Source organism: Hippichthys cyanospilos, chromosome 5 (genome assembly GCF_059441005.1).
Source record: "Hippichthys cyanospilos isolate Australia breed blue-spotted pipefish chromosome 5, RoL_Hcya_1.0, whole genome shotgun sequence".
Taxonomy (NCBI): Eukaryota; Metazoa; Chordata; class Actinopteri; order Syngnathiformes; family Syngnathidae; genus Hippichthys; species Hippichthys cyanospilos.
Window position 1 is genome coordinate 1910165 of NC_142373.1, and position 27643 is coordinate 1937807.

The 27643-nt window shown below is 39.0% G+C and overlaps 1 protein-coding gene across 2 annotated transcripts; it reads left to right on the forward strand.

Moving 5' to 3' along the window:
* The first annotated feature begins 1998 nt into the window (after positions 1 to 1998).
* LOC148423125 (A-kinase anchor protein 11-like) lies at positions 1999 to 26766 on the forward strand. Of its 2 annotated transcripts, none has more exons than XM_088415443.1 (12): positions 1999 to 2075; positions 3732 to 3818; positions 5511 to 5621; positions 5816 to 5869; positions 6293 to 6424; positions 6552 to 6810; positions 7489 to 11632; positions 14327 to 14455; positions 16717 to 16803; positions 21057 to 21103; positions 22174 to 22373; positions 24058 to 26766. In XM_088415443.1, exons 2-12 carry the CDS (start codon positions 3756 to 3758, stop codon positions 24241 to 24243), a joined length of 5412 nt encoding a protein of 1803 aa, XP_088271569.1. In that variant the 5' UTR covers positions 1999 to 2075; positions 3732 to 3755; the 3' UTR covers positions 24244 to 26766. The 2 variants fall into 2 exon arrangements, with proteins under 2 accessions (XP_088271569.1, XP_088271570.1); XM_088415444.1 differs by having other exon boundaries at positions 16720 to 16803.
* Positions 26767 to 27643: the final 877 nt, after the last annotated feature.

Sequence of the window (27643 nt, forward strand, 5' to 3'; positions counted from 1 at the left end):
CAAAACTACAGACCAGGCCTCCCCTGTTCATGTTTCACCATAATGAAAAAAGATCAGTCAAAGTAAATCTAATGATACAAATGAAACTGGTTCAACTATCAAATGAGTATTAGATCAGCTCTTCAAGTTATAATATGTAAGATTTACATTTTAACATGTAAATGTATAACTTTAAGATTGCATTAAAAAGTAGTAATAGACCTCAAGAAAAAAAAATAATTGTTCCATGGGAAAAAAAAATGTCTTATTACTTAATTATTAGTCTCTCAAAAGAGACAAAAACAAACAAAAAAAACATGGTAAATGTTATCCGGAATGTTACATAAAAAAAAAATAATAATAATAAAAATAATTTTTAAAAAAAGAATACGATGTCATGAATTCAAGAGAATGTGAGAGTAAATTTGCAACAAATTCATACAATTACAAGAGCAGAGTGATACTTGCAAAAGTTGTAATGTTATATTGAAACCAAATAGACAATGTCAGATGAATAAAGTGCCAGTATGAAAACTGAAGTAATGTTGCGAGGAGGAAATTAATACTTAGAGAAACAAAAATAAAAATCAATTTCCAGGGGAAACAACAGTAAAAATTAAAAATAATGATCATAATAATAATAAGATAAAGCAAAAGTTGTGCTCATACATTTCTAATTTTATTGTAACGCTTCTAATATTAATGCACATCTGAGATGCCTTTCCTTCACAGGATGCCTCTCCTCCTTGGCGGTGGTCAAACAAGCTACCAATGGGCTAATTAAAGTGGAAAAGGTGACAGTCACTAAGTTTAATAAGCTAAGTTAAGAAATTGAAAAAAGGCAGGCATGATCTAGTCAAATAAGCACAGAACCCTCCCCCCCCCCCTTTTTTTTTTTGCTTGTGCTTGGTGGTTGTGTATGTGTATTTTTTGTGTTCACAAGTGCATTTTATTTTATGAAACGATGACTGTAAATGGCACTGGAAAGAAACATTTCAGTCAAATCTGAGAAGTGTGTAGATTCAAAATATATTCAATCAGAAGTTAAGAAAATGTCTATGCTATTGTAGGTCATAGTTATTTCAAATACCACGAGTCAGGCACAGAGTTAAAAGTAATTAATATCAGCAAAAGAAATAACCTATACAAGTATCATACATTATATTGAAAATTATGTTTAGGAGCATAAATAGTCTAAACTCTACATAAGTGTTGAATGTTTAAGTAAGGGAAAACCAAAATGTAACAATTATTTGTGCGAGAAACAGTTGTAGGATATGTCAGGAAGCAAAATCAAAGTAATTTTTCGAACGATGCTTAAATTGTAACTACAGAAGTGAAAACGGAAGAGGTACCATCCACAGTACTGAAGGACTGTAAATGAAGGACCCGCAAAAAAAAAAAAAAAGGTTAAATGCCTACTTGTGCAACGCAAAAAAATGTTGCATTGTTAAAGGCTAACAATCAGCTTTGAGCTATAGCTTTTTCTTCAACCCTTATAATACACAAAACATGTAAATCATCACAAGTCCCTTTTGCCAATATGAATGTCTGTAAAACTGGAAAAAAATGATAAAACGCTGCAAAATTTGAATTGAGCAATTATGTAATGGCCTCAGTGAATAAAAAATGTGTGCAAAAGATTTAAAATTGTAAGATCATATCAAATCCGACTTAAATTTATTACTGATACTACTGAATCCGCGTTTTTCTTGCGTGTGACGTATCCGTGCTGTTTATCGGCATTCGATTGGCGATGTCTCAAAGAACTGTCGTTTCTTTTCAGACAGTACTGCGAAGGGAATGGGGAGTTGGGTTGCGTTTACAGAAATTGGTAAAACTTCAAACGACTTCTCGTGCATGATGTTAAAAACGCCGATGGCACGTTTCGGATCCAAATTACGTTTGTGTCCCTTTACGATGATGACATAATTTCGTTGCTCTCATAATTTGCTCTGCGGAGGCGAATTAACACATTGTTCTGTTTGCGTTCTTCTTTAAGGGAAAATGACCCAACTCATTTTCTGTCCGCGAATGGTGCACAGTGGTAAGCGTCTCCACTGCTGGTAGTCTAACAACACCACCCAGCATCAGAGGTAAATAAAACGTAAACATGTGCGTGGCGATGTTTTTCATCACATGTAGCGATCGTTTACGGTTTTATGGGCACCTCAAGCGTTGACGTTTGTCTGCTTATTTGTCGCTAGTTGCGGCGTTTGGGTGACATCACGGCGTTCGATAACTGCGGCCTGTTATTATCTCTGCTAGCTCACTTGATTGACAGTCTGTCAACAATCACTCGTCACATTGAAAAAAAAATAAATGATGTGGGTGTTTTGGTGCAACCATATCAGAGTAATTTTAGTTATTTATAGTTATTTATCAACGTCCGTGCTCGTGTTTATTGCCAAGCGGACAATCGCATCAGCATCCACAGTCAGTTTGAGGCCACAGGGTGTAACATTAGCTATTTTCGCCTTACATTTTTAATTGAAGCTTATTAATTAATACAACGTTCAGTTCAGTCCACTTCATGCAAGGAAAACTAACTAAGAGCCTGCTCTTTTCCTTTTTGTTATGAATACAATGTAAATACTAGCAAATGCAGTCATTTTGGCAAACGAAACCAAATAATTTGTTTTAAAATGGTATTACTGTACTCCCTATCTTTATGTCTGTGTGTACGTGTGTTTTTAATGAACCACGTTAATCGCGGGGGACCTTCCCATCGTATACAGGAAGAAAAATCCTCGCCACGAAGGCCTTGTGAATGTGTGTTTTTTTTTTTTTTTTAATAGACTTTACATGATCAGGATTTCTGGTTCTAATCACTGAGAAGTGAGTTAAAAGGTTATTACGATCCGAACATACTTACTACTGTAAATACAAGGGTTGGACTCCAGTTAGTGGTCATTCAAATTGATGTGTGTTCGCCAATAAAATCAAATGATGAATCAGAATTTAGGAATCAAGTGAGTGGAAATCCTAACATATTGTCAGCAGGAATGGTTGAATGAATGTTTGCAAACTGAGGCATTCAACCGGACAGACAAACCCTCCTAGGTGAGCGTAACACTGCCTTGCTGTTGATTTAAAACTTTACTGGGCCAGTGTACAGCAAGAGATTCTGGAGCAGAAATGGGCAGACTGTCAGCACTGACGGATGTTTGTTTGCTGCAATTTTTACTTCCATTCATTATAATATGGAATCACTCTGCGCCGCTTGGCTGACTATATGCTGTTAAGTGTGTGTGAACTGCCTCATTTAAGTTCACAGTTACAACTCTCGGCAGCATTACTGGGAATGTCATTGTTTGTGCTCCTTTTCAGGGTCCTGGTTAAAAATAATATGAAACATGCTAGTGAACATGTTTTCATTTATCAGTAGAAGGACAAATTTGGTTGACGGACTGATTTACAATTTTCTGCATGAAAAGATGAGAGGATGAGAGGATTTCATCTGTGAAGCCCTTTGAGACTTAGGTGATTCAGGGCTATATAAATAAAATTTGATTGATTGCTTGATTGATGAGAGGATCGACGTTGTCTTGACAACCCAGCAAAAAAAATGTAATGTGCCCCCCCTCTTTTCTGGGGGTTAAAATAAGTAAAACTAGAGAAGAAAACCTGTTTGTAGTTGCGTAGACCACAACGCAGACAGTCTTTGCACACAATAAAATATTTTCAAAAAGAATGTTGATTGATGGTCACAGCTTCATTTTAGTCCTCTGAAGAACATGTTGTGTTCACAGGTGAGCGGCCTTCCCTTGGTCGCCATGGATGCTTGCGCGCGCATTCGAGGAGCATCAATAAAGTCCAGATCTTCTGTCAGAAAAGAGGTGAGCGGGGTAAATCAGTTTATGAAACATCGCAGATTTGGGTTTTAGGAAAAGTCGGTGACACAAAACTATACTTACCTTTGAAGTAGTGTTACTGATGCTACCAACACTTTAGTGCCAAACCTCACAGTATTTGTGTGCATCCTTTTGGAGGGTAAGTAAAGCATGGTCATATTAGATGATGTGTAGTTTGCATTAATTTATCATTAGTTTCACATTAACACGAAGTGACGGTATGATAGTTGCAAAATGTTTTACTGTCACATGAATTGTCTGCAACAAGCAGTGGCTGGCAAGATTGGTTAATTATTGTATACAACTTAAAAGAAGATGTTTTAAACCCAATAGTAATATAGTAATATAAACACTAAAAAAATATAAATATATAACAATGATAAAAACATAAAACACAACTCTGCTTTTATGTGAAAGTTAGTTTGTTCAACGCATACTACACTATCACTCATAACGAGTTCCTGTCTGGCCACCCTATCATAGGTCATTTTACAGGAATGTGCTGTTTTTTTTCTTTCTTTTATTGTTTTTTACTATAAAACAATGTAAGTAAGACTGGCCTACAACCAGTTCAATTCAGACCTGTCTAATTGAAAATGTGTGGAGCATTATGACACAAAATATGAAAACAGAAGCTCCAGAGAGAGCTTCCATTGCCCTCAGAATTGCGCCAAATGCATTGTGCGCAATAGAAACTGGGTTTGGAAACAGAAATTTCGAAAACTTTTCAAATTTCGCAAAAACATTGAGGTGGTTTATGAGCTGTGTCGAAATAGAAGTATTTCGCAAAAGTATAGCGGGAATGCTTTATTTCCCCCGCATATTTACATCATGCTTGGGAAGTCTCAGGACAACATCCATGTTATCTTTAATCGTAGAAGTTTTGCAACCAACTCTGGCCATCTATCCTTCATAAACAAATCTCTCACTTGATCTTTGTCTGTGCATATTTGTGTGTTTGACTGACTTTTCTTCCTATTTGTCTGGTTCTGGTGCAAAATAGGAAGCATACGTTTTATTTTCCATCCCTTTGGCGCCGGTGTGCCTGGTTTGGTTCGAGTTTAGACTGGCCTTTCAGTAGGCTTGTTCAAATCTTTCAGCACGGTGGTGCAGTGTTGCACACGCACACCTGTACAGGCTGTGCGCGAGCGCCTCAGAAGAGAAACAATCTGAAGTGGAAATAGAATAGAAGAATAGAAACACCTACAAATCAGAATTGGTCTTGTTTGAATTTGTAAAAATATAGCTTTTGATATTAAGAAACTAATGCAAACACAGTTTCTCTTTTTTGAGTGTTGAACAATGAGTGTTGTTATAAGGAAAGATGATGGAATACTGGGGCGGAAAAATGACAATGCCTTAGCATTTTTGGAGCGCGATCCAGGTGGGTCATTCTGTCAGAAATCACACACAAAAAAAAAGATAATAATTAACCTGTCCATCTCAGCATTGGACAAATAAAACTTAATTTATTCATTATATTTATTGTAATCAGGAATAATTCTGATGTGCTATTTACCTGTACATTTACCTTACATTCCCACTTACTGTACCTAGTCTCTGGAGGTAAATAAAGTAAATGAACCCTGCGTGCACACTATCTGGACTTATTACCTAATACTTCTAATTTGATCCCCTGTTTACTTCTGATCCATGACCATCCACTTATGTGTGCAGACTGTGCGTGACAATGGAGCACAGTTTGCCAAGAGCCTCTTGCGGAGCAGAAAGGATCTTTGCAATATCAACCTGGATGTCCCCTCCAGAGACATCACAAGAGTGACAGAGGTTTGTCTCATGCAAGCATGCAAACGTACATGCTCTACATACGTTGATTATGTACAAAAGCAAACAATTGTTTATTTTAATCAACCAGTATTTGTTATGGGGTATTTTAAAGCATCTGAAGTGGAAAATTCAGTAAAGAGGGGGGCCACTTGTCACCTAGCTACTAACATGAACCATTTTATATCTCCTTTCAGATTCATTTTGTGTGTCTTCCTGGTCAGAATGAAGGTGATGATGCTGTTGATCAGGTACTTTTAAACTTTCTTAAAATTGATAATCACCAACTACTCTGCCCGTGGAAGCCACCCTTTTCTAAGTAGACCCCGAGTTCGAGCTAATTTCAATACACACAAGTTGCTGTGAAGTTGCATCCGAGTTTAAGTAGCATGACCTGCCAAATTATGTTCTTTAAAATACGACAATTATTTGACTGTGGAACTCTGTCTGTCACATATTGGCACAGATTTGTTCATATCTTACCTTTTCTGGCTTCTCTATAAAATGTGAATAAATACTGGGTTTTCTTGTTATGACTCTGATGCAGCAATTTCACATGATGTCTATATGAAAGGGGGCGACTAGTTGAAACATTGTGTGATGCATGTGCATGGTTTGCACATGACAGTCACTGGATCCATTATGCAACTATGTATTCTATGCTTTTTTTTGAGGCCCTAAAGTCCCTTCCGGCTGGGCTGTGTGAAATGCTCAGGACCTTCCACATCCAAGGTCTGAGGAATAATGAAGTTCAGCTGTTCAAAGACCTGCCCAGATTGACAGATCACAAGGACACTGGGCCTCAAGTAAGTTGAAAAAAGTGATCCTGTAATCAAACCGCTTATCACTGCTTGAAAAATAACCACGTCCAATACCATCCCATTTTCAAAATTGTTAATAAGTTTTTTTTCCCCCTGAACCTTCAACACACAGTGTTGGGTAAAGGCCATGTGTGTGCTACGCAACAACCCCGGTGGTGGTGGGCAACCCTCGGCTAGCGTCGCATCATTGACAGGCCTACTTGGGTGCTACATCACTGGCGTCCGCTATGCTCTAGAGCTGCAAAACCACCACAGGGGTGAGGCGAGGCAGTCGGAGGAAGACGATACCAACCAGTCCATCTCATCCATTGAAGATGACTTTGTCACTGCGGTAGAGAATCTCGAGGATGACGAAATTGGAGAGAACCCATGTAAGGTTTAATGCTTAGGTGAATTTAGAACCTTTTATATAAAGATGCTTTTGATCTCGGCAGCTCGCTGCACAATTTCTTCATCTAGTGGCCCAGGGTCTTTATTTACTCAAACGCAAAGGAACATTAAATTATAACGTTTAAATATATTAAACTAATGTTTTTTTTTTCCTGCCAAATAAATTATCCTTTGAAATATATGTATCTATCCATTTTTCTGCACAGTGCAGCAAACCTCCACATAGTCATGCTTCAGCTCTTGCTAATCCACACATGTAAGAAATTGCTTTTTTTCCCACCTGTTTAACCCTACAGCTGTAGAGTTTATTTCAGAATTTTTACTGAAATCAATAGATATAACGAGACTCTCGTCACATCTGTTGTACTGTACTCTGGTATGACCCGTCGGGCATATGATAACAGCATCACTGCTTCTAATTTCAGCTTTACACATGCCACATTTGCTCTATAGTCAGTAGTGTGTGTTGTTCTCTAGATGGCACTGCAGCTCTTTGAAGTGTGTGTAGTGCGTTATGAAACACAAGTTTCGCGGAACACAAGTTACACTGAAATAGTTTGTAAAGATTGGGAAAATAGTGGATTTATTATTGTCATATTATTTTGTCTTACCTCTTTTTTTCTTTTTCTTCCTTTTCTGACTGCTTTGAACACCTGAAGGTTATCGGCCTCTCAAAAGACGTGACGTGGCATCACAGACAGTCCCTGCCCACAAGAGACGAAAGGAAATAACTCGGTCCCACACTATAACCAGCTCGTCTTCAAAAAAATATGCAGCCAAACACAAGCCAGGCCCAGAGGTTTCTGTTACAGTCCAGAGGTCTTCAGGCATGGACACTCAGTGGACCTATTGCAGTCCAGGAGCTCGTCTGTCCTCGCCAACAGTTCAAATCAGTGAATCTGAGGAGTCAGACTGCTCCAGCCCAAGCCCTATAATTTTCCTGGATGAGGTCGGCTACCAGAAGAGCATGCTGGCCAAATTGGACATCCCTCAGGTGCCAGGAGGTCCCAGAGAAAGGGTGGAAGACTCTGACTCGGAAGTGAGTGAATTCTTTGACAGTTTTGACCAGTTTGATGACCTGGAAGACTTCAGTACAGAGAGTGGCACTCTAATGCTGCCAGTGGATGACAATGCCACAACCACAAAGACTAAAACCGCAGAATTGACCACTGGTGGCTCAGCTTCTAAATTTGTCTCCAAAGGCTGCTCAACAAAGGGGATGTATCCTCATTGTTTTGATCAACCAATTCTTCCAGCCAATGTGAAAAAGCCCACTCCCCTTAAGCCAGGCTCCCCCTATGGACCTCACTCTGAGATGCCTGACTCCCCACGCCCAGTACAGAGTCCCTCTGAAGATAATGGTGGTCCACTCTTCAGCCCTGTCAACTCCTCTGCCTTTAGCCCCCTGGTAGAATCAACTGGGGTGCTGGAATATTTCTGGAAGAAAAATGAGGATGGGAGCGACAGCAATGAGTTACGGAAACCTCGCGATCTATGCTCTCTGTACAAGACCTACTCTGACTTTGCCAGCAGTCTCTCCAAAGAAATTCTTGGATCTGTCTGCGGCTACCAATCCGCGTTAGATATTAATGACAACAAGAATCTCAGTTGTGTTTGCCACAAGGAATTCACTAACACCTCGGGCTACACGATGAAACTGTCAGAAATCCAGGAGACTGTAACAGTTGCCAAGTTACAGAAGACATCCCAGTCCTTGAAGGATGGTATCCAGAGGTTTGCTGCGGACCTTGTAGAAATGAGCCTGGGCAGCGCTTTGCGGGACCTCCAAAAAGGTGTGTCTACTTGTACCACCACTTTGTGTCACCTGGCTGCTCGACTCACCTCCTCAGTATTTCAAATGGCCTTCCAGGAGATTGGCATGCGGCAGGCTTTTGTCTTGAAGGAGCGAGCAGTGAATGGGTTAGCAAACTTCTTGGTTGGGGAGGCGGTATCTGGTGCGCTGAAAGAATTCTTGAATGTGAAAAAGCAGATTTTCCAGAGCACAGTAACACAGTTTGCGACAGATTTAGCTGAAGAGTTGGTATTCGAAGGTATTATGGAGGTGTGTCAGTTCTCTCACCCTTCTACACCTCTAACTCCAAGTGATTGGTCTTTTGGCCAGGGGCATGAAGAAGGAGAAGATGAGGAAGAGGAAGTGGTTACTTCCTATGCTTCAGACCTGTCCGAATCAGTTATCCAGGAGGCGTTCATCGAGCTTTCTCAGGCTGAAAGTACCTTTACTAGCCAAGCAGCCATCAGTGTTTCTCCAGACAACATTTGTTATGTTAGTGCAGACAATATGAGTGCTCACACCTGCAGCACATTTGCTAACCAACAACTTTCCAATGCAACCTCAGTGGATGTTCCAGGGACCTCAGGAGAGGGTCCCCTCTGCACAGTAAAGGAAGCTATTTTCACTGTGTCAGGGATGGCCAGCTGTATCCCAGTGCCCCAAGCAGGCCAAGCAATCACATGTCTAAAGGATCCTGAATACCAGCACGGTTCCAGCCGAACAGATACCTCCCAGTCCAGTCCTAAAAGAATAACAGTATTTGCCTCTGATAACACTACATGTACAGAAACACATATTTACAGCCATGAAACTCAAATGCTAACCCCTGGAAAAGACTGCACCCTGGGAAAGTTTCCATTCCAAAACTTTTCTGGTAATATGGCGGACATAATAGTGACTGAAGCCTCTGAGCTTGTAAGTTCCTCTAAAATGAAGAAAGGTTTGGATGGATGTCCTGCTTTCCTTGCAAAACCAGTCCTGGGCCAAAGAGATACTCTGAATGTGCCAAATGCAGAGATTGGCGGGCAAAAGAAAATGTCTCATTCTGTGGATGATGCAACTGCAAACTCTGGTCAAAAATCTGGTCGGACACCCGGCACTCCTCCGTCTACCCCCCAGCAGCCAAGTGAAGTATCCAAGGAGAAACAAATAAAACAGTTCTCCAAAAAGTTAAAAACCAAGTTGGCCAAGGAATTTTCCCCAGCCACCCCTCCTCCAACACCACACAATCACCCAGAGACTGGCCTTGGGCCAACAGAAAACAGTCCAGAGGCAGACAAAACAGAGTTTATGTTAAAATTGATGAGATCACTTTCTGAAGAGGTAGATGGCAATGAGGATGAAGAGGAAGAAGAACTGCCAGAAGACCCCAGTGGAAGTTGCACCAACAAAACAGTCGATTCAGAAGGTGTCCCCCAGCAAGTGAGACATTTATCATCTCGCCGGCTGTCCAACAAGGAAGCTTTCCATTATGCAGAGCAGTTGGCTTGTCATATAGTCTCAATGGCAACAGAGATAGACATTCTGGAAGTGGGTGATGAAGGTGGGGAACTTGCTGATCCAGGTGAGAAAAGGCAAGACAGTGTGGCTCATTTCTCAGAGCAAACTTTGAACACGTTGTGGGTGTATGCTGGGGAGGTAGCTGGGGAAGTAATCAATGACGTGAAGAGGATGGTAACCTCTTTCCAACATTGCTCCCAACACGGTTCTCCCAGAAGAAAGAGTGGAGACCATCCATGCTTGGGTTGTTTGTATCACCACCAACATCACTTTCCAAGTGGCACAGATCAGAACAGGGAATGGAGGGTGGAGAAAGTGACCGAGCAACTGTCCAAGAATATCCTGTCCTCTGTTTTCCGCCCACCTATCCCATTGTTGAGTAGTTCCAGCTCGGGATTGTCTTCAACATATCCCAGCTGTGAGAGTGTGACAGATGAATATGCCGGCTATATCATTAGGGTACTAAAAAAGGAGGGTGGCAATCAGGAGTTGGTCTTAGATCAGTATGCTAGTCGTCTAGCTTACAGGTCTATCAAACAAGGTTTGGCTCATGCGACTCGCAAGATTAAACAAAGATCCTCCAGCGCTCGTCTTCGTCCCTCAAAGTCGTTACCAGATGAATGGAAGGCATTTGGTAATGACGCCTCACTATCCAAAGACATTGTGGAATCAGTGGTTTGTCCTTCATGTGACGATGCACAGTGTAGTTGCAAAGAAAAACGGGGCCATAGGAACTGTGTTGATCTGGTAAATTTTGCAGAATCTTTAGCGTACAGTATCACTTGTGATGTCACCCGAACACTTCGTATGTCGTCTGTACGACTCCCCAAATCTCTCACCGACTCTTGTCTTTATAAGAAATCAAAACTTGAAAACATGACAGAGAGCATCATTAGGAACTCATTCTCTTGCCCTCTACTTTCCAAGGATAGTAAACCTAGACATTACCACAGCACGGGAAGCTTGCTTGATGGTGGCCATAACAGTAGGATGATGCAGGTCATCGAGCACTACGCAAAAAAAATAGTTGAGGATACTCTAAAAATTAGCCTGGCTTCAGTAGGGCATTCATTCCAAGATCATCAGAGGACTCCCGGCCCAGACAGACACTCACATGCTCACAGGCTGTCTGAAGTGATGATGCCGGATTCCGTCCAGGGACAGAAGACCTGCCGTTACTGTCAGGCTCTGGATTGCTCTTATTGCACCAAACTGAGTCGCCATTTCCACCAGTCTATACTGCAGAGAAGGAGAAAGGGCTCAGAGTATCATACTAGACCAGAGCACCTCCAAGGGCTCGAGATTCCTAAAATTCATATCGACCTGGAACACAGATCGGCATTTGCAGAGCAAATGGTGTCTACGGCGATGGAAAATGCCAAAAGGGAGTTAAGCAACACAAGCCTTAACGCAGACAGCGGCATTGGTCATGATGGAACCAGCTACGCAGAAAGCCTCACTGCTGAGATTATGACCTCTGTACTAAACGTCTGCCAAGCGTCCAGTGTAAGGTACAAACAAGAAGACATCAGTATATTTATGCATGTTCTGCCTGTCTATATAACTAATGTTTATGAAGCATTTGAGGGTCCTACCTCCCTTGCAACAAAACTGTAACAATAATACCCCTCCAAGTTAAAATCAGTCAAAATACAAAGTATGGTTGAATTGCGTGGTTCTCTGAAAGTATGGTCCAGGAAGGTCACATGATCGCCCGAAAATGAACTTTTTCAAAACATAATATACTGTAAACTCACTTTTTTCCCCCAAGTATGAGTGTGCATTATAAATGGAAAATGAGAAATTCTTCTTTTCTTTTAACCCATTTAAGCCCAAATTGTTCCTGGACATGAAAACATCCCAACCATATGCCATTGGTAACCATTTGAAATAATCAAGAACTTTAAAAAAAAAAAAAAAAAAGTGAAATAGTTGATCAAAAGGTGTGTTTTTTGACCTGTCACAACAATGTAATTACTGATTGTGCAAATACACCAAACTAATTTGAGTACGTGCAAATGCATATATCATCTTAAAGATCATGTATACGAAAAATCTTTGTTTTATGTTTATTTTAACATATTTTACTATCCTTTTGTTTGGGAGCTTTGAGTCTGTCATCTACCTCTCGAAGCGCAACCACAAAGTAAACAGCTCTGCTAATGTGACAATATTTTCTAAACATGTGACGTTGCACACATTTCATCTACATTTTTTAATGTTTCAGTACATCATAAAAAATGATTGAAAAATCATTTATAGAGCTTCATAAATAGAATTTTCTTTACAGTCACTTTTGTGACCGATGTGTTGAAATGGGTTCATCCAACACCATCCGTCAGCCACATAAGACAAGTTTTGACGCACAGATGTGCATTTTTATATCGGCCGTATTCTTACTTACAATAATTACTGTTATGTACAAGCAAGAAGATTGATGTCAGTTGGCTATTAGCAGCCTGTGCCTGTTGCAACTAACAGCAGCTTGTGTTAGCTGAGGTTGTTAGACATTAGTTTCAATTAAAGAAGCGAGCAGACAGAACCAATGTCCGAGTCCATCGTTTTTCACACACAGGAATATTACTAAAACGGAGGGGAAACGGAGCTGATTCATTTAAGAGTAGCAAGGTATGGAGCTGTGTACGCCGGTTAGAGAACATTGAAATGTATTCCTTTTGATTCGTTTATTAATTGTGATGTTTTGGCATGTACATACAGTCATAAACTTGGAACACAGATGGTGCGCAACGTTGGGTGGCAAAATGACCTCAAGCCGTGTTGCGAGGAAAAGGAAAAAGAACTGCTTCGAGTACATTCAACATTACACTGACCATTCGCTGTGTCGGATGTCTGAACAACAAATACTGTATATCTTACATATATATCTTATGAATATGAACTCTAGAAAATATGAAGAATTTACAAAGATGAGATTTCCTCTTATTTTGGTATAGTTTTTACACTGTTGGCACACTGTTGGTATATACGCAATAACATAGAAAATACCAGAATTTGACCCTAAAATTAAAGGTGCGTCTTAGAGACCGGTGCACCCTATATACATGCTATGTTACAGTATGTTCTCAATCAAATCTTCCTGCAATATCCCGTGAACACAGTTTACTCAGCCCTTTGCAAGCGATTGTTTTCATTGCACTGACCATGAAACACCTATTTTAACCCCTAACAATTATTTTTGTACTTCGAACAGTTTCACTACTTTTCTATAAAGATATTCAGATTTTAAAGAAGTTACAAACGACCAATTATTTGTTGAAAATTACCTCCGAATGGTCAACATTGGCCATCATGTTACTCTCGAGGCAGGGTAAGTCCAATCCAATGACCAGCATTCGCTTTGCAAATGCGTCATACCTGCAGCTGAACTCCGTGTCTCATCCTGCTGATTCACACACAGAATACATTGAAGAAATAGTGCATGCAACTAATGTGAAAAAAAAAAGAATTTTATTTCTGGCTTTTCCTGTATAACTGCACTATGCTCGACACAAAGTTCATTTAACCACTGTAGAATAAACAAGTATTTTAAAAATGTTTATCATCTTTGCATAAACATGCAATATTGGAAGTAGTAAAACCAGGTGACTGATTCTTAAAAGAAATTGTATTCTTAAGGGAAAGGTATTGCCTCTCGACGTGGATCAAGCCTTTGAGCATCCAACCGGATAATACTTAGTGAGAACCACCCAAATGACCACTTCAATCTGCACGAAATTTAATTTATTCTGGAGAAATTGTCTGTTTGTTTTTTTGGTGGGGGGTATGGCCTTTTTGGGGTTTGGTTTTTGTGATGTGCTTCAAAAAAGGGTTAGGGTTAGTAACATTATAATTAACATTATGAACAGATGTCATATGTACTGTAGAAGCTAATTTGAAGGTCCTAATCATCGCACATTGACAAATGCTTTTAAAAAATTGGTAGCCAGGAGATACTCATTCTGTGTTGTTTTTATTTTTTGTCACATTGCGACAATCAAGCATGGCTGTCCCATGATTCATTTTTCCAAAACTCATAAACAAGTAGTCCTCATGGTCCTCCAGATTAATCAAGGGGTTTTCATATTTATCTTAATTCCTCTTAATTTCTGCTTTAAAAATTCATCATCGGTAATCACATACTGTATATTGCAATTTTGACATTTGTCTTTTGACACCTTCTGAAATTACTCTATTTTTGCGTGTAGCTCTCCAGGTAGGGAAGCAACAGAGTCCACTGTGTCCCAGCAGTTGAGTGTCGGAGACGATAGTGTGGGCAGCTGGTCTAACCTTAGCTTTGAGGATGACAACAGCAGCTTCCTTCACCTCAGTGACAGGTATACATCCTGCATCATGTACAGCATTACAGTACATAACATATACTCCATAGTATGTCTATTATATATTTGCCTGTCTGCCGACAGTAGAATTTCTGCCAAAGGTTTTCATTCAATCGTCATTGAATTAAATGGTGAAACCAAAATGAATCCATACTAGAGATTTGAATAAAGCTGCTATTCCTTTGAATTTTTCTCCCTCCTGTCTAGTTTTAAGTTTTACTCGCAGGGTTGTCAAACTCATGTTAGCTCAGGAGCTACAGTATTTGGAGGATAGTCTATTCTCAATTGGGTTGGACTGGTAAAATTATGGTATGTAACTCGAAAGTAATTAGTGCCACTTATATATGGATTTTTGCTATGCGTGCCGGACTGTCATGTTAAAATTTATTTATAAAGCACTTTTAAAAACAACTTCAAAGTGCTGATCAAAATGCTGTACAGTTACTAAAACGCAAATTATAAAACACAAATATAGCAAACACAGCAATAAACTCAATTTAGACTAAAATCAATATAGAACAAAAGAGAAGGTCAAACAGACATCCAATACTGACTCTTAATTCCAAGCGGTGGTCAAATGTAAAGATGTTCTTATAAAATATATTATTTTAAAAATAAAGTAAAATAACTGGTTCACAAGCTATCCCAACAACATTTTCCCTTAAATTGCATTACATGAATGGCAAATTTCTATGATCTTTATTCCAGTTGTTCATAAAATACATATTTGGTACAGAACACACAATAAGATGAACTAAAAATAAATTAAATTCTAGTGAAAGAGAAAATGGCCCAATCAAAATATGTGCTCGTACAACTTCTTGTCAAGGACTACAGTGAAGTGCAAAGAAAGAAAAACGGAATAAAATGGTGCTGTAGTGTCTCATTTTGGACACTGGGTGGTACCCACATAATGACAGAAAAATTGGAAAACTCATGAAGAATAAGTCATGGTGTCACATCAAATACAGAAGCCCTGTGTGCTAACTTTTTAGGTGTAAATAAAGTAAATTATTATCACCAGTAGACCTTCAAGTGGAAAGGTGGAAAACTAACCTTTGCTTTCTAAGTACACTTTATTTAACTTAAAAAAACGTTATGAAGCTGTACTTGTAAAGCACTTAAGTAGTTCAGAAATGTGATCTTAGGTGGGAAAACTGCAATGAATGTAAATTCCAAAGAGAGATTTTGGTATCTGGTCAATCTTGAGTATCCATCCTTTGACATGTTCTCACACCAGTTGCCAATTTCTAACGTATTTATTTTTTCCCCAAAAATGAGGGTATATCTCTGTGGAAGTAAGTCTGACAATGAGATCCTTTCCCAAGATAACGAAGGAGCACAGTGGAGGACAGTGTCTTGACTGTCAAGGAGGCTGAGTTAATGTATCATAATATTTTCTAAAGGTGTGTCTTAAAGGAGTGCTTTTGTCTCTTCAGGCACTGTTTCTGCAGGAACAAAGTCCATTGCCATGTGTGATTCATTAGAATCCCTTTAATAGCCCGTTGTGACCATTTCCGCTTAGCAGATGAAACGACTTAAGGGAAAATACGAATCATCCTCAAAGGGTGTTGGAGCATGTTGATGAACTAAAGGAACAGTTTCCCACCATGTGATCCACTCTAACCACGTACATAAAATAAGTAGATTCTTCTATCCGCGGATTCCTGCATTTGCTCCTGGTTCTCTCCTGGCCTTGGAAGGTATTTATGGATAGGACACAAGTGGATTATACCATAAGACTAATTTCAACAGTTGTCCAATAGGGCTGTTGGCTGTGTTATAACCTCCTGACGTTTGCACAAAAGAAGTGACAGTCCCACTCCCAGCCAGTAGTTATTTCACCCTTTTAAGTACATAACTTTCAGTAATTTTGATGCCTTCAGTAAGACTCTAAACTGTAAGTAATCATGAAAATAGACAAAACTTGTTAAACAAAGGAGGTTTGTCCAAATGCATGGAGTAGATACGAAGCTCGTCCTCATCGGATGTGTTTTATTTGCTGCAACAGGCAATCAAGGCTATTGATTTTTGAGAATAGTTGTTTTGAACATGCAACTTTTTGTTCAAATATAAATAAAAGCTGAGAAATATAAATATTTTCAGGCTTGACCATATATAACATATATTCAGTATAAAACAAATACACATAAAATGTATAAGCACATTTCGGACCAAGCAGTTCTGCATTTTGCAAAGTGTACTACTGTTTAAACAATACAACCTAGTTTTTTCTGACAGTGGCCTTCTCTCTCTAGCAGCAATGGGAACAGCAGCAGCTGGAGCAGTCTTGGCTTGGAGGGGGAGCCCTTTGAGGAACACATGTCATCCTCGCCTTCAGATAGGTCAGTAACCCTGCAAACTTTTTTGCCCCGAGATTTAGTTTTCCAGCAGCTCCCATCCCGTGATATAAAATTATTATCGCCTCTTTTGCATTTATATCAACAAACAATATTTTAGTCATATTACAGTTTTGTAAAGAAAGTTAAGTGAACAGCATGAATGAAAATACACATCTGGGCTATATCACTCACATGTTAAGATAAGTCTTCTTTACTTAGGATTTCAGAAGTCAAATGAGACTCTCTGAGTATCTGTTGCCTGTCAAGCCACTGTGACTTTGTCAAAGGCCAAACAGTCTGAGGAAGCAGGGCAATGCTACAAAATAAAATGTAGTATATCAGGTAACATGTGAAACCAACAGATTTTTAGTGCGTTATTTGGAAATTCCTCCCGGAAGCAAGCTTGTGACAACAATGTGCTACTTGATCATCTCTCCCTCCCAGAATGAGCCGCATTTGATGTAAATGATACTTTGTTCTTTTTTTCTCGATTGATGTTCTTTTATTCAGCTGAGTTTCTGAGAAATGTTTGAACTAGTGATGTTACACACAATACGTGGTTCCAATGTCTCATTGTATCCTGTGGAACATCTTGTGACGTCTTGCTCGGAGCAGATGCTCGACACCTGTTGAGCGCTCGTGGCAGTCATTGTACACCCCTAAAGTAAAATAGAATGTTTAAGATTGAAGTATTAAGAGCTTTTTGCCAAATTGCTTTTTAAGTATGATTTGAATTAACAAATCGCTCGTAAATACCTGAGCAAAGTACGCTGGGGTGCCTTCCTTCATGACAAAGAGAGATGGTGTTATTGTAAACAATGGGCACATTGCTAAGTGTATGTTTACTCTTAGTGGCTCTCAGCCAGGAAATGCAAGTTAGAAGTTAAGCAATTGCTGGGCTGTGTTTCTTATATATATGGAAGATGACTTGAGCTCACGTCAATTTTGTTTTATTGAACCATGAATCTGAATGCATTCAGACCAATGACTTCTGGAAAGGGCTGTTTGGTTTACAATTATGTGTTTGCGCCCTTGTCTATGTTTTCTCCATGTGCAGCCTACAGGCAATGTGGCGCGCCTGTCACAACGCCTACTGCCCCCTGTTCTAGACATTGTGGTGTACGTTTAGTATTGTTTATACGTACATGTAAGCTTGTTTGTCTTATTTGGAAGAATGCGATTGAATTGAAGACTTTACTATGTAGATTTTGGGCTGGTGTTTTTTTTTTTTTTTTTAATTTAGCCATGTGAAGTGTAATTGCAATAAATTAGTAATTTTCTTTCTTTTTTTCTTTTCACACACTTTGATGCACTTGGTTATGTTTTTCAGTTTTACTCTAAGCTTTTCAGGTTTAGGTATACAATTTTTATAGATAATATTCTTATTTATACGAAGACAGTAGGCGGTCCATGCTACTGACTGACTTTAAATGGGCAAGCAAAAAATTGTAAAATGACCACTTGTGCTGATTTAATCTAAATCACAAGAATAAATCGTCTGCCTATACACTACCACACATAAAATTGTGCTTGTAATTTCATTGAAAATTAACATGTAAACATTTTAACAACACTGTAAAATAACATGCAAACATTTTAACATTACAGTTTGGAAAAAAAATAAGTGACCCCTTGAATTAATTGGTCAACAGCTCAGCAAGATTCCTGGGATGTCTTGTGTGAGTGTGTCTCATGAGGTCATGTTTGGTCATGTTTGCATGGCGGGTTTAATGCCAGCATGTTCTTATGAACGAGCGTACAATAAGTTATAAATGGATACAGTATTTTTTTTAGTTGTTTCCACTTGTCTATTCGCGTCATCATCACTGTTTGGGTGCCATAAAAACAATCTCGGTTTTCTCAGGCAACCTCTTGTCGTGTCTTTGCCTGCAGGCTCCATCAACAAAAAAGTGGTTAACAACTGTATTAGAGGAGATTGTTAGCAAAATATTTAGATACAGTTACGGTGACAAACTAATGGGAAAAAAATAGAAACAAATCGCCCACAGATGCATGAATAACCTCATTGCCCTTTGCTGTAGATTTAACAAAGTTTGCAGCTCAGCATTATTCTGAGAAGGGAATCCCACATACACTGTTTTGATGATGTTTGTAGACAACACCAAAATAGCTCTTGGGTGTTTCCCTTTTTGGTTTACTGTGCGCTATTTTTATACTCATCAACCCTTCACACCCTTTGGATTGAGGCATTAGGCTGAGAGTCAACTCACCACAGGATCATGCATTTGCATTTTTCACATTGTTACTGCAAAGTGATAGGATAGTAGAACAGGGATGTATCTTTCAGATCAAACTTCCCCAAAGTGAACATTGCCCTGTTTTCTGTGCATTGTCACACATAAAAGCAGCATGGATGTGTCCCAATCGATCAGCGTCTGGGGTGAGGGGAAAAATGGCAGCGAACGCTATTAAGACAAAGCAGTATTAGTTTTGAATGTTCAACTTAAAAGCTGAAAGCCTTATTTCTTTTCCTTCATCCCAGTTACACATTTGATGCAACCTCAGAAACCATGAAAAATGCAATTTGATTTTTGGATTCAGTTTTGAAAGAGGGATTTTGACGTGTCACCCCTCGAAACTCTCATACCTCAATTGTAATCCAGTGTTTTTACTTTAGCAAAGCCTCATCTTTTAAACTATTGACAGGCTCACTGACAGTTTGATTGCATACTGCAGCGACATTCTCACGCAAGCAAGACTCACTACTACTTTTTCTCTTTTACATATGGCCCATCATGGCCATCACACATCTTCTTTTTTTCCTCTTCAATATCCGACGTTATAGACTGATGTCTTTCCCTTCAAACTAATTCCAGATGTTGCTTGATTTGCTTCTGGTAACTCAAGCCAGTCGGGTAATCATAGCAACGGCAGCCATGTAGCCTTTTAGGCCACATTTTAGCTTCAGCTGTGTTTGTTGGGAATTTCAAACACTCTAATGTGCATCAGCTTTTTCAGTCATGTGAACAATTTCATTGAAGTACCTTCTGTCCAAGTTTAGGATCATCTTTTTTCACCAATCCCATTGTTTTGCCCCAATTTACACAGATCTGGTCCTGATGCCATTGTCAGCCAGCGAGCCAATTGTTCGGGTCTTGTATATGTTAGGCACACAGTCATTATAGCGATTCATATTAGAAACCAATTAAAAAGGAACTTAACGGTTAAATTCACATATACTTTTGCATTTCCGTCATAGCAGAATTAGAACTGCTTCCTGCTTTCGGAAGAATTGTGGAAAATTTAGTCAGACCTTTGTGAGCTGAGCATGTCTGGAAACTCGTTTCTAGTGTTACAATTTGGGACTTAGAACATTCCTTGATGGGTTTTTTTTCCATTTTAATTTGATAAACAATGATTAGGAAAAAAATGCTCCTGTATTTAATAACAATAGGTGCGCAGAGAAACAAAACAACGCAAGTACTGTACTCAGTCGCTTTCAGCAGTTTACCATTTACTGAGTTGGACAGCAACCATAGACCGACTCATTTAGTGTACCAAACAGCAATGACCAGTAGTGAGCACATTGCAGGGAATTATTTTGTAATTTTTGACAAATCCAAACTCTCCATTTCAATAGCATTTAGCATTAGCTAAAGTAATAACTCAACCATCAGCCAGAATGACGATCAATTAAAATTGTGTTAGTTTCTGATGAAAATATATTGTATAGTTGATATTTAACAAAATTGTCGTGTTCTGGTTTTTGTTCTGGTGAGCTGAAATTAGGGTCCATGTGTTTAACTGTCGGGGCCTGTTAACACTTCATAATCTTAATGCTAATAAATAAAGACAGACAGACAGGAAAATGTCAGAGTTTGACCTAAAGACACGGAGGCAGAGTAACAGAAAACCCTGTAGTCGAAAAACAAATTTAATTGTGAAAGATGCCTTTTGTCACTGACCAGCTTTCTGCCAAACCACAAATCCATCTGATCAATGTTTGTCGAACAGTTATAACACTGAACAGTGCACAACTTATATGACAACTATATGACACTTAAAATCAAACCGACAAATTAACCAGCTGACTCACAAGCAGGTTTGATGTATTTTTCTCTGACAAAATCAAGTGGTTTGAGGATTTTCAGAATTGAGAAATCAACTTCTTCTTCTTAAACATTACCATAAGTGAAGTCAAAACAGGAAAGTTACTGGAAAAATGTTGCAGTCAGGATGACGACTTGATCGCAACCGGTTTGTAATCTCATTTATCCTTGTGACTTATCCAACAGTGACCATACAGATGACAAAGAAACAGAGGTCAAAGAGGAATCCAGTGGTAAGAGTCCTTAAACTCCACCTTTAGATTCACCTCATTCATTTATACATTAGTCATTGTAACATAAAAGCGGCACGGATAAATGAGTAGGCAAAGCCCTAATCGGAGTCTAGTTTACCCTCACCACTCACTGACATCCGCGTTTGAGCTCAGCTGTGCACGTCAGCTTGCCATGCTGTCTGAGTGTGTCATAGCAGGGGATTTTACCACCCCCGTAGTACTAGTCAGCCGTATTGACGTTCATTCATCGTCTACACTCACTCCCCGCACATTCACTCATTATTATGTCTGTGTCCGCCAAATTAATAGGTTTGTCTCCTCTTCTGAAAGCCCCAATTCACAGTTTGAATGCAAACCCCTGTAGAACCTAAATTTGGATTAGAAAAATGTCCTCTAATGGCAACGCTAGACGTTGCTTCCCGCTGCTTGTAGCAACAGTGCTTCTGTATTTTTATTTTTTTTCATTTAAGATGATGTTGTTTTTTAATGTTATCGAGCATTCCATTTCCTTGTATGTGAATTGCAAATTTTAAATATAACTGCCTTGACTTGAAATGACTCCAAGAACAGTTAAGTGCTATTTCTTTTTTGTTTTGCTCAAACCTCAAAGCATGTTTACTCACATTAGTGTACTAAAATGTGGTTTGATTTTAGGAGAAGTACTTTATGGTTTGCGAAAGAACCAAAACAAGCATTTCTTCTAATCCCACCGTCCCTCAAATAGTAAACTACTGGGCCTATGTAAACAGTTTGGTACAGAAACAGCAATACCTATAGATGCACATAAACAGTCTCTCCAAATGAATGAGGATATTTCGAGTCCTGCCACATGTTGTAAACAGGTTCACTGTGCACTATTAAAGATGACCTTACCTTATGAGGAGACGGCGTCTTTAACGATGAGGAGTCTTTTAGTAGACTGATGTTGTCATTGCATGCATCATTTGTTCCAGTCTCCATTTTTTTAATCCCGTGAACAGGGGATCTTTATTTTGTTTTAATCTCCACTTTCATGTGAGGTAAATGTTATTAAAGTCCTTTCATTAACTTGAAGTTTCGCCGTTTTGCAGGAACTCTGTGTGTGGACGCAACACAGGTGCAAGCCTCTAGGACGCTGTTGGTTATCCTGAACACGGACATCCGTGAACTCAGACGGAGCTCTCAACACATTACCCCAGACCCCCAATTGAGAAGTTTGCTGCAGTGGGCGGCAGCCTCCATCGCCGGTGTCCCCCTGGTCCAACTGAATCCTGACAAGGAGCTCCAGCAGGTAATATAGAAAAATTTAGGTTGTTTCATGTAATATTACTCTTCTATCTAAAGCAGCTATTGTTTACCTGATGTTCACATAAGATATACTGTAATATGTTCTTATAAGAGTAGCAGTGGGGTGGCACTGCATCCTGTCAAGAAACCTCATTGCAAAAACAATACACCCGTGGTGATGTCTCTTAAAGCTCAAGAAGCATTGCTCTTGCAACCAGTAGTATTGTCAGGTTGACATTTACACGTTCACCTTACCACTGATTTCTATTTGTATTTTTTTGACAAATCTATCCATTAGTTACTTTTGTATATGTTTCCATCTGCTGTATTTTGATTTTAATAGAGTGACCATTTCACCTCACTCTTTGTGAAGTCTGCGATGGTGTGATTGTCAGCTTTCGCACATGGCCGTCTTTTTTCCCCACTTAAATCCAGGCACAACCTGAAACATTTTCGGTTTTTTTTTTTTTTTTTTTTTTTTTTTTTTGGTTTGACACGCTGGAGAGACTATGTGTTTTGGTTGGCCTGGGAACGCCTGGGGATCTCCCCGGAAGAGCTGGACAAGGTGGCTGGGGAGAGGGAAGTCTGGGCTTGGCTGCTAAAGCTGCTGCTCCCATGACCCTACTTCAAATGAGCGGTAGAAATGGATGCATTTCCATTATCAGATAATCAAGTAATCGCCGTGCCTGTCCCCTTTTTTTTTTCTTAAAGATTTTACTAGGGTTGAACGTGAGTTGGAGTGTACTTATTATTTGTTATCTTATGATTCATTAGACAACACCAAAATTTGCCTATGATTAACAATTGCCTTTAACCTTAGCACGCCACCAATTACAATTGTCAACAAACACTAACTTCCTACGAGTTCACACATACATAATGCTATATATACATTACACATTTAATAGTGTTTTTAAAATGACTTACTTAAAGTGACTTCAATATAACAATATTCCATGACTAACTTGAGAGTAAGGCGCCTCTTTGCCACTTCAAGGCCAAAAATTTACTGTTCTTACTTAGTCTTCTTTTTGTTGAGCACACAGGCCATGTTTTGCGTTTGACTGCCCCCTAGTGGTTAAAATTTTAATACCTAAATCGAAGCCAATTTAGATTGCAGGGACAGGTTATATTCTCGGATAATACTGTACAGCCTGAGTGCTTTTTGAGAGTTTTTCTTTTATTTTGGGTAGGTCCACGTGCTAATATCGTCTTTAATAAAAGCCTGCTAATTACTCACTAAATGTTTATTTAAATAGTATCAGCCATTTAACCACTAGATTGTGCACCAAGAAAAATTATGGAGCCATATGTCAAGATTGTCTTTGCATTTTTTTTTTCCTAAGCACTGCTGTGGTATGCCTTTTTTACGCTGCAATAATTGTATTTTTGTCATGCTTTTAAACAGAAAATGATCCCAAACATGTGAAATCCCCGGTTTTTGGGGGCCTCTCTCACCTGCTGCCATTGCAACACTGCATACATTAGCATGAAAATAATGACGCCAACACGGTTCCGTCGAAACTTCAAGGAGGTTATTTTTAGTCAACCTATTTTTAAAGTGACTTACCCGACTTGGTCTACTCCCCCCAATTTAAGCTGCCAATGACATCGAGTAATACTATGGCATACAGTGGCAAAGTGTTTGAATTTTAGTGAGTGAGGTGAAACTGTTGTTGTGGTTTCAGCTTCCAGCTGTGGTCCAAAGGCTGCGTGAGAGGAATTGGAGAGTGGGAGATCTGCTGCACTTCCTTTTGCGCTACTGTGAGGAAAGCCAATCACATGTTCAGCCTCAGTCCTTGGAGGAAACGTCCCACTCGGGCAGAGAGTGTCACCGCCTCCCCCTCTTCAAGTGGTTGCTGGAGCACACCTAAGCCTCTTGGTAGTGTTTCTCTGAAGTGTTGTAACTTTCCTTTTCCACTAGAGGGCACTGTCAGCTGATTGAGACCCTTGGATGATGTATTATTTTGCCACTGTTTGATTGTTCCAGTATTTTTGCACATGTTTATTTAACAAATGATCTCACACCTCACACTTTCCTAAAAAGGAAGGAGAGCGACCCATCCCATTTGTTCCTGGCGCGACGATTTAAAAACTAAGAGATCAAGTGTACGTGTGTGCGTGCGTGTGTGTGTGTTTTTTTGTTTGGGGATCCCCATGGCTGCCAGGCCAATGAGGTCATCGGATTCACAGCTCACCTTGGCGACATTGCTGTTTCCACATGTAAGAGGAACACACACGAACTACAGGAACACCACACCCTTATATTATCAGAGAACAGGCATCTTGAAAACGTGTATTTCTTTCCATGAAGTATCCATGAAGTATTCTATTGTTGGATCACTTCCTCTACTTTCATTCACGGATCATTTTAACATGCTCAAAACCCATCACTTTATAAACATTTATGTTTACCCACTTTTGGGGTTTGGTGGGGTGTGTCAAACATCACGCACTGATTTCATAATTCCGGAATACCCTGAACACACAGATAGTCATGCTACTGTTACGGCTTTGATACTACCTCCCAAGTCCTCAATTTCCATGTTATTACTCAGCATTAATGAGGAGCTGATCACAATCCTAGCAACAGAGTGATAAATAGTTTCCTTTTTGTCCTCCAATATTAGTGCTCCTGTTTGTTTGTTTTTTCCTTAAAATGACTTACCTTGCAACAACTTCGAAATTTAAATTGAGTGTGTATTGATTAGGGATGGGCCTCCCTTCAGTTTATAAAATGGGAGAATCTCTTTTGAAGTTGACACAAGTTTGAGCAAACACTGAGACTTCTGTACACCCCAATCTAAGCTTCTGTAGCTCTCAAACGTTTTGAAATGGCAATTAAATACTCTCGCTCTCGATATTACAGTAAACCAGTTGAAATAATTTGGTAAATTGACTTTTCAAGGACTGTCCATAACCATCAAAACTTGTGAGACATTGTTTAGGTGGAAGAAAAGACTTTTTACTACTATTTACTTGAGATTTGTTTACATGCTTGGACTCTTATTTTGAACCACAAATTGAATGAAAAACTCTTGTAAATGCTTGGACTTTAGACAACATTCACGTCAAACTCAGACCTCTTTAGACAGCAACCATATTTAGCCTAGAGCAGTGGTCCCCAACCACCGGTCCGTGGATCAACTGGTACCGGCCGGCGTGGGCTGCACCCGAAATAATGTTTTGGGGATGATTTAGTTTCACAGTTCATACGTTTGTGCTTGATCTTTGTTTTTTTTTTTTCTGCACCATCTCTGGCCGCTGTTGATATTACATACATAGTGAGACCGTTGACCGGTCCGTGGTGATAAAAAGGTCGGGGACCACTGGCCTAGAGTAGGTCAATTTTTATAAGTTCCTGTTGATGGCAAGGAGAACTTCTTCAGACAACAAACTGAGATGGAAATCAACACTTTAGACTTCAGCTAGATTTACCTAGCCTCAATTACTTTCAGACCAAATTTCACACACTCACTCCTTTGTAAGGGTAATTTAAAAAGGTACATGATCATGCCCATCCCTGGAGTGAATGATCTTTACCAGGTAGATCAAGACAATAGAGTTTCAAGACTAATAAGCTGAAATGAGTCAATGGCATTTATGTTGTGAACCTCACCTCACATTGGCTCGATAAAAAATAAGCATGGGTAGTCCAAGTTGTCATAATTGTGAAAGACGTATTGACGTATAACGTGGCACTTCTAACCACACACTCAGGATGAATAGATAAGTCATTTCATGGAGGCAAAACCACAACTTCCCCAATGAATTTCATCTGCGTGCACTGGAACAACGCAACTACTTAGATGCACTTTAAATGAGCTACGACAGATGGGCAACCTGTGGGCCTTATCTGGCTCCTCAGAACATTTGATACATCCCGCCACGCAATTCTGAAAACAGGAAACCTCAAAATCCCATATCATTTAACCCACACATCGCTGTAGGGCAGGTCGGCCTCATAGGGACCATTGCTTAACAGGAAATACTGTACTTTATATACACACAAACACACTATTAATATATATATATATATATATATATATATATATATATATATATATATATATATATATATATATATATATATAGAGCGCAGCTCGGTTGCATAGGATAGTATTGTTTTGCGAGAAAATATGAAACTCATTTGTACATGATCTTTTTGCCAAAAAGCGCAGACATGTTTCTATTTAAACATTTATGAAGACACTGTAATATAAGGCTCGCTTTGCATCATCGTTTGTCGTCACCCGCATGGCTTGAGCTTTTATTCTGAAAGCGCCATGCCTTCTCTTCAACTCTGTAGGCTGCAGACCAAAATGGTCTATATATATATATATATATATATATATATATATATATATATATATATATATATATATATATATATATATATATATATATATATATATATATATATATATATGTATATATATGTATATATATATATATATATATATATATGTATATATATATTAATTGTTTGTCTCACATTTATTTACTCAAATGTCACAAAACGCACTCTGAAAAAAAATTACACTGTACTTAGTATTAACCTTGCAGTGAGGCTGAGTCAAAAGGAATGTATAAAAAATTGTAAAAAGAGAGCATATCTATGTACAAAGTCATTCCCTTAACATTCCAGCTTGTGTTTGTGCTTGCTGGTCTGTGAATGTGCACCTGCAAAGTTTGGTAAATAGAACGCTGCTGTTATACTCGTATTTCAGTGTTGCTTTCAAAATATCCTGCTCCTACGGGCCCACTCACGCACACTGTGTGTTTCCTGCTTACCTGTAAAGTCCTGCCAAATAAAGATATTTAATAAATTAAGTATATTAAATAAGTATAAAATGTAATGAGTGTGACACAGTGTTCTCCGTGACAATGCTAAATATTGAATACACATTTGTAAGCTTGACATCAGTACTGAATTTAAAAAAAATGCTGTGTGACAATAAAGCTTTTATGTGAAAATTCTTGGCTCATCCTATCAAATAAATGTATTGCAATGCAATACATAACATGGATATCTCTCTCTCTCTCTCTCTCTCTCTATATATATATATATATATATATATATATATATATATATATATATATATATATATATATATATATACAGTATAGAGAGAGAGAAAGAGAGCTCTCTCCCCCTCTCTCCCTCCCTCTCTCTCTCTCTCTCTCTCTCTCTCTCTCTCTCTCTCTCTCTCTCTCTCTATATATATATATATATATACAGTACATACGTACATATAGAGTATGTGTGTGTGT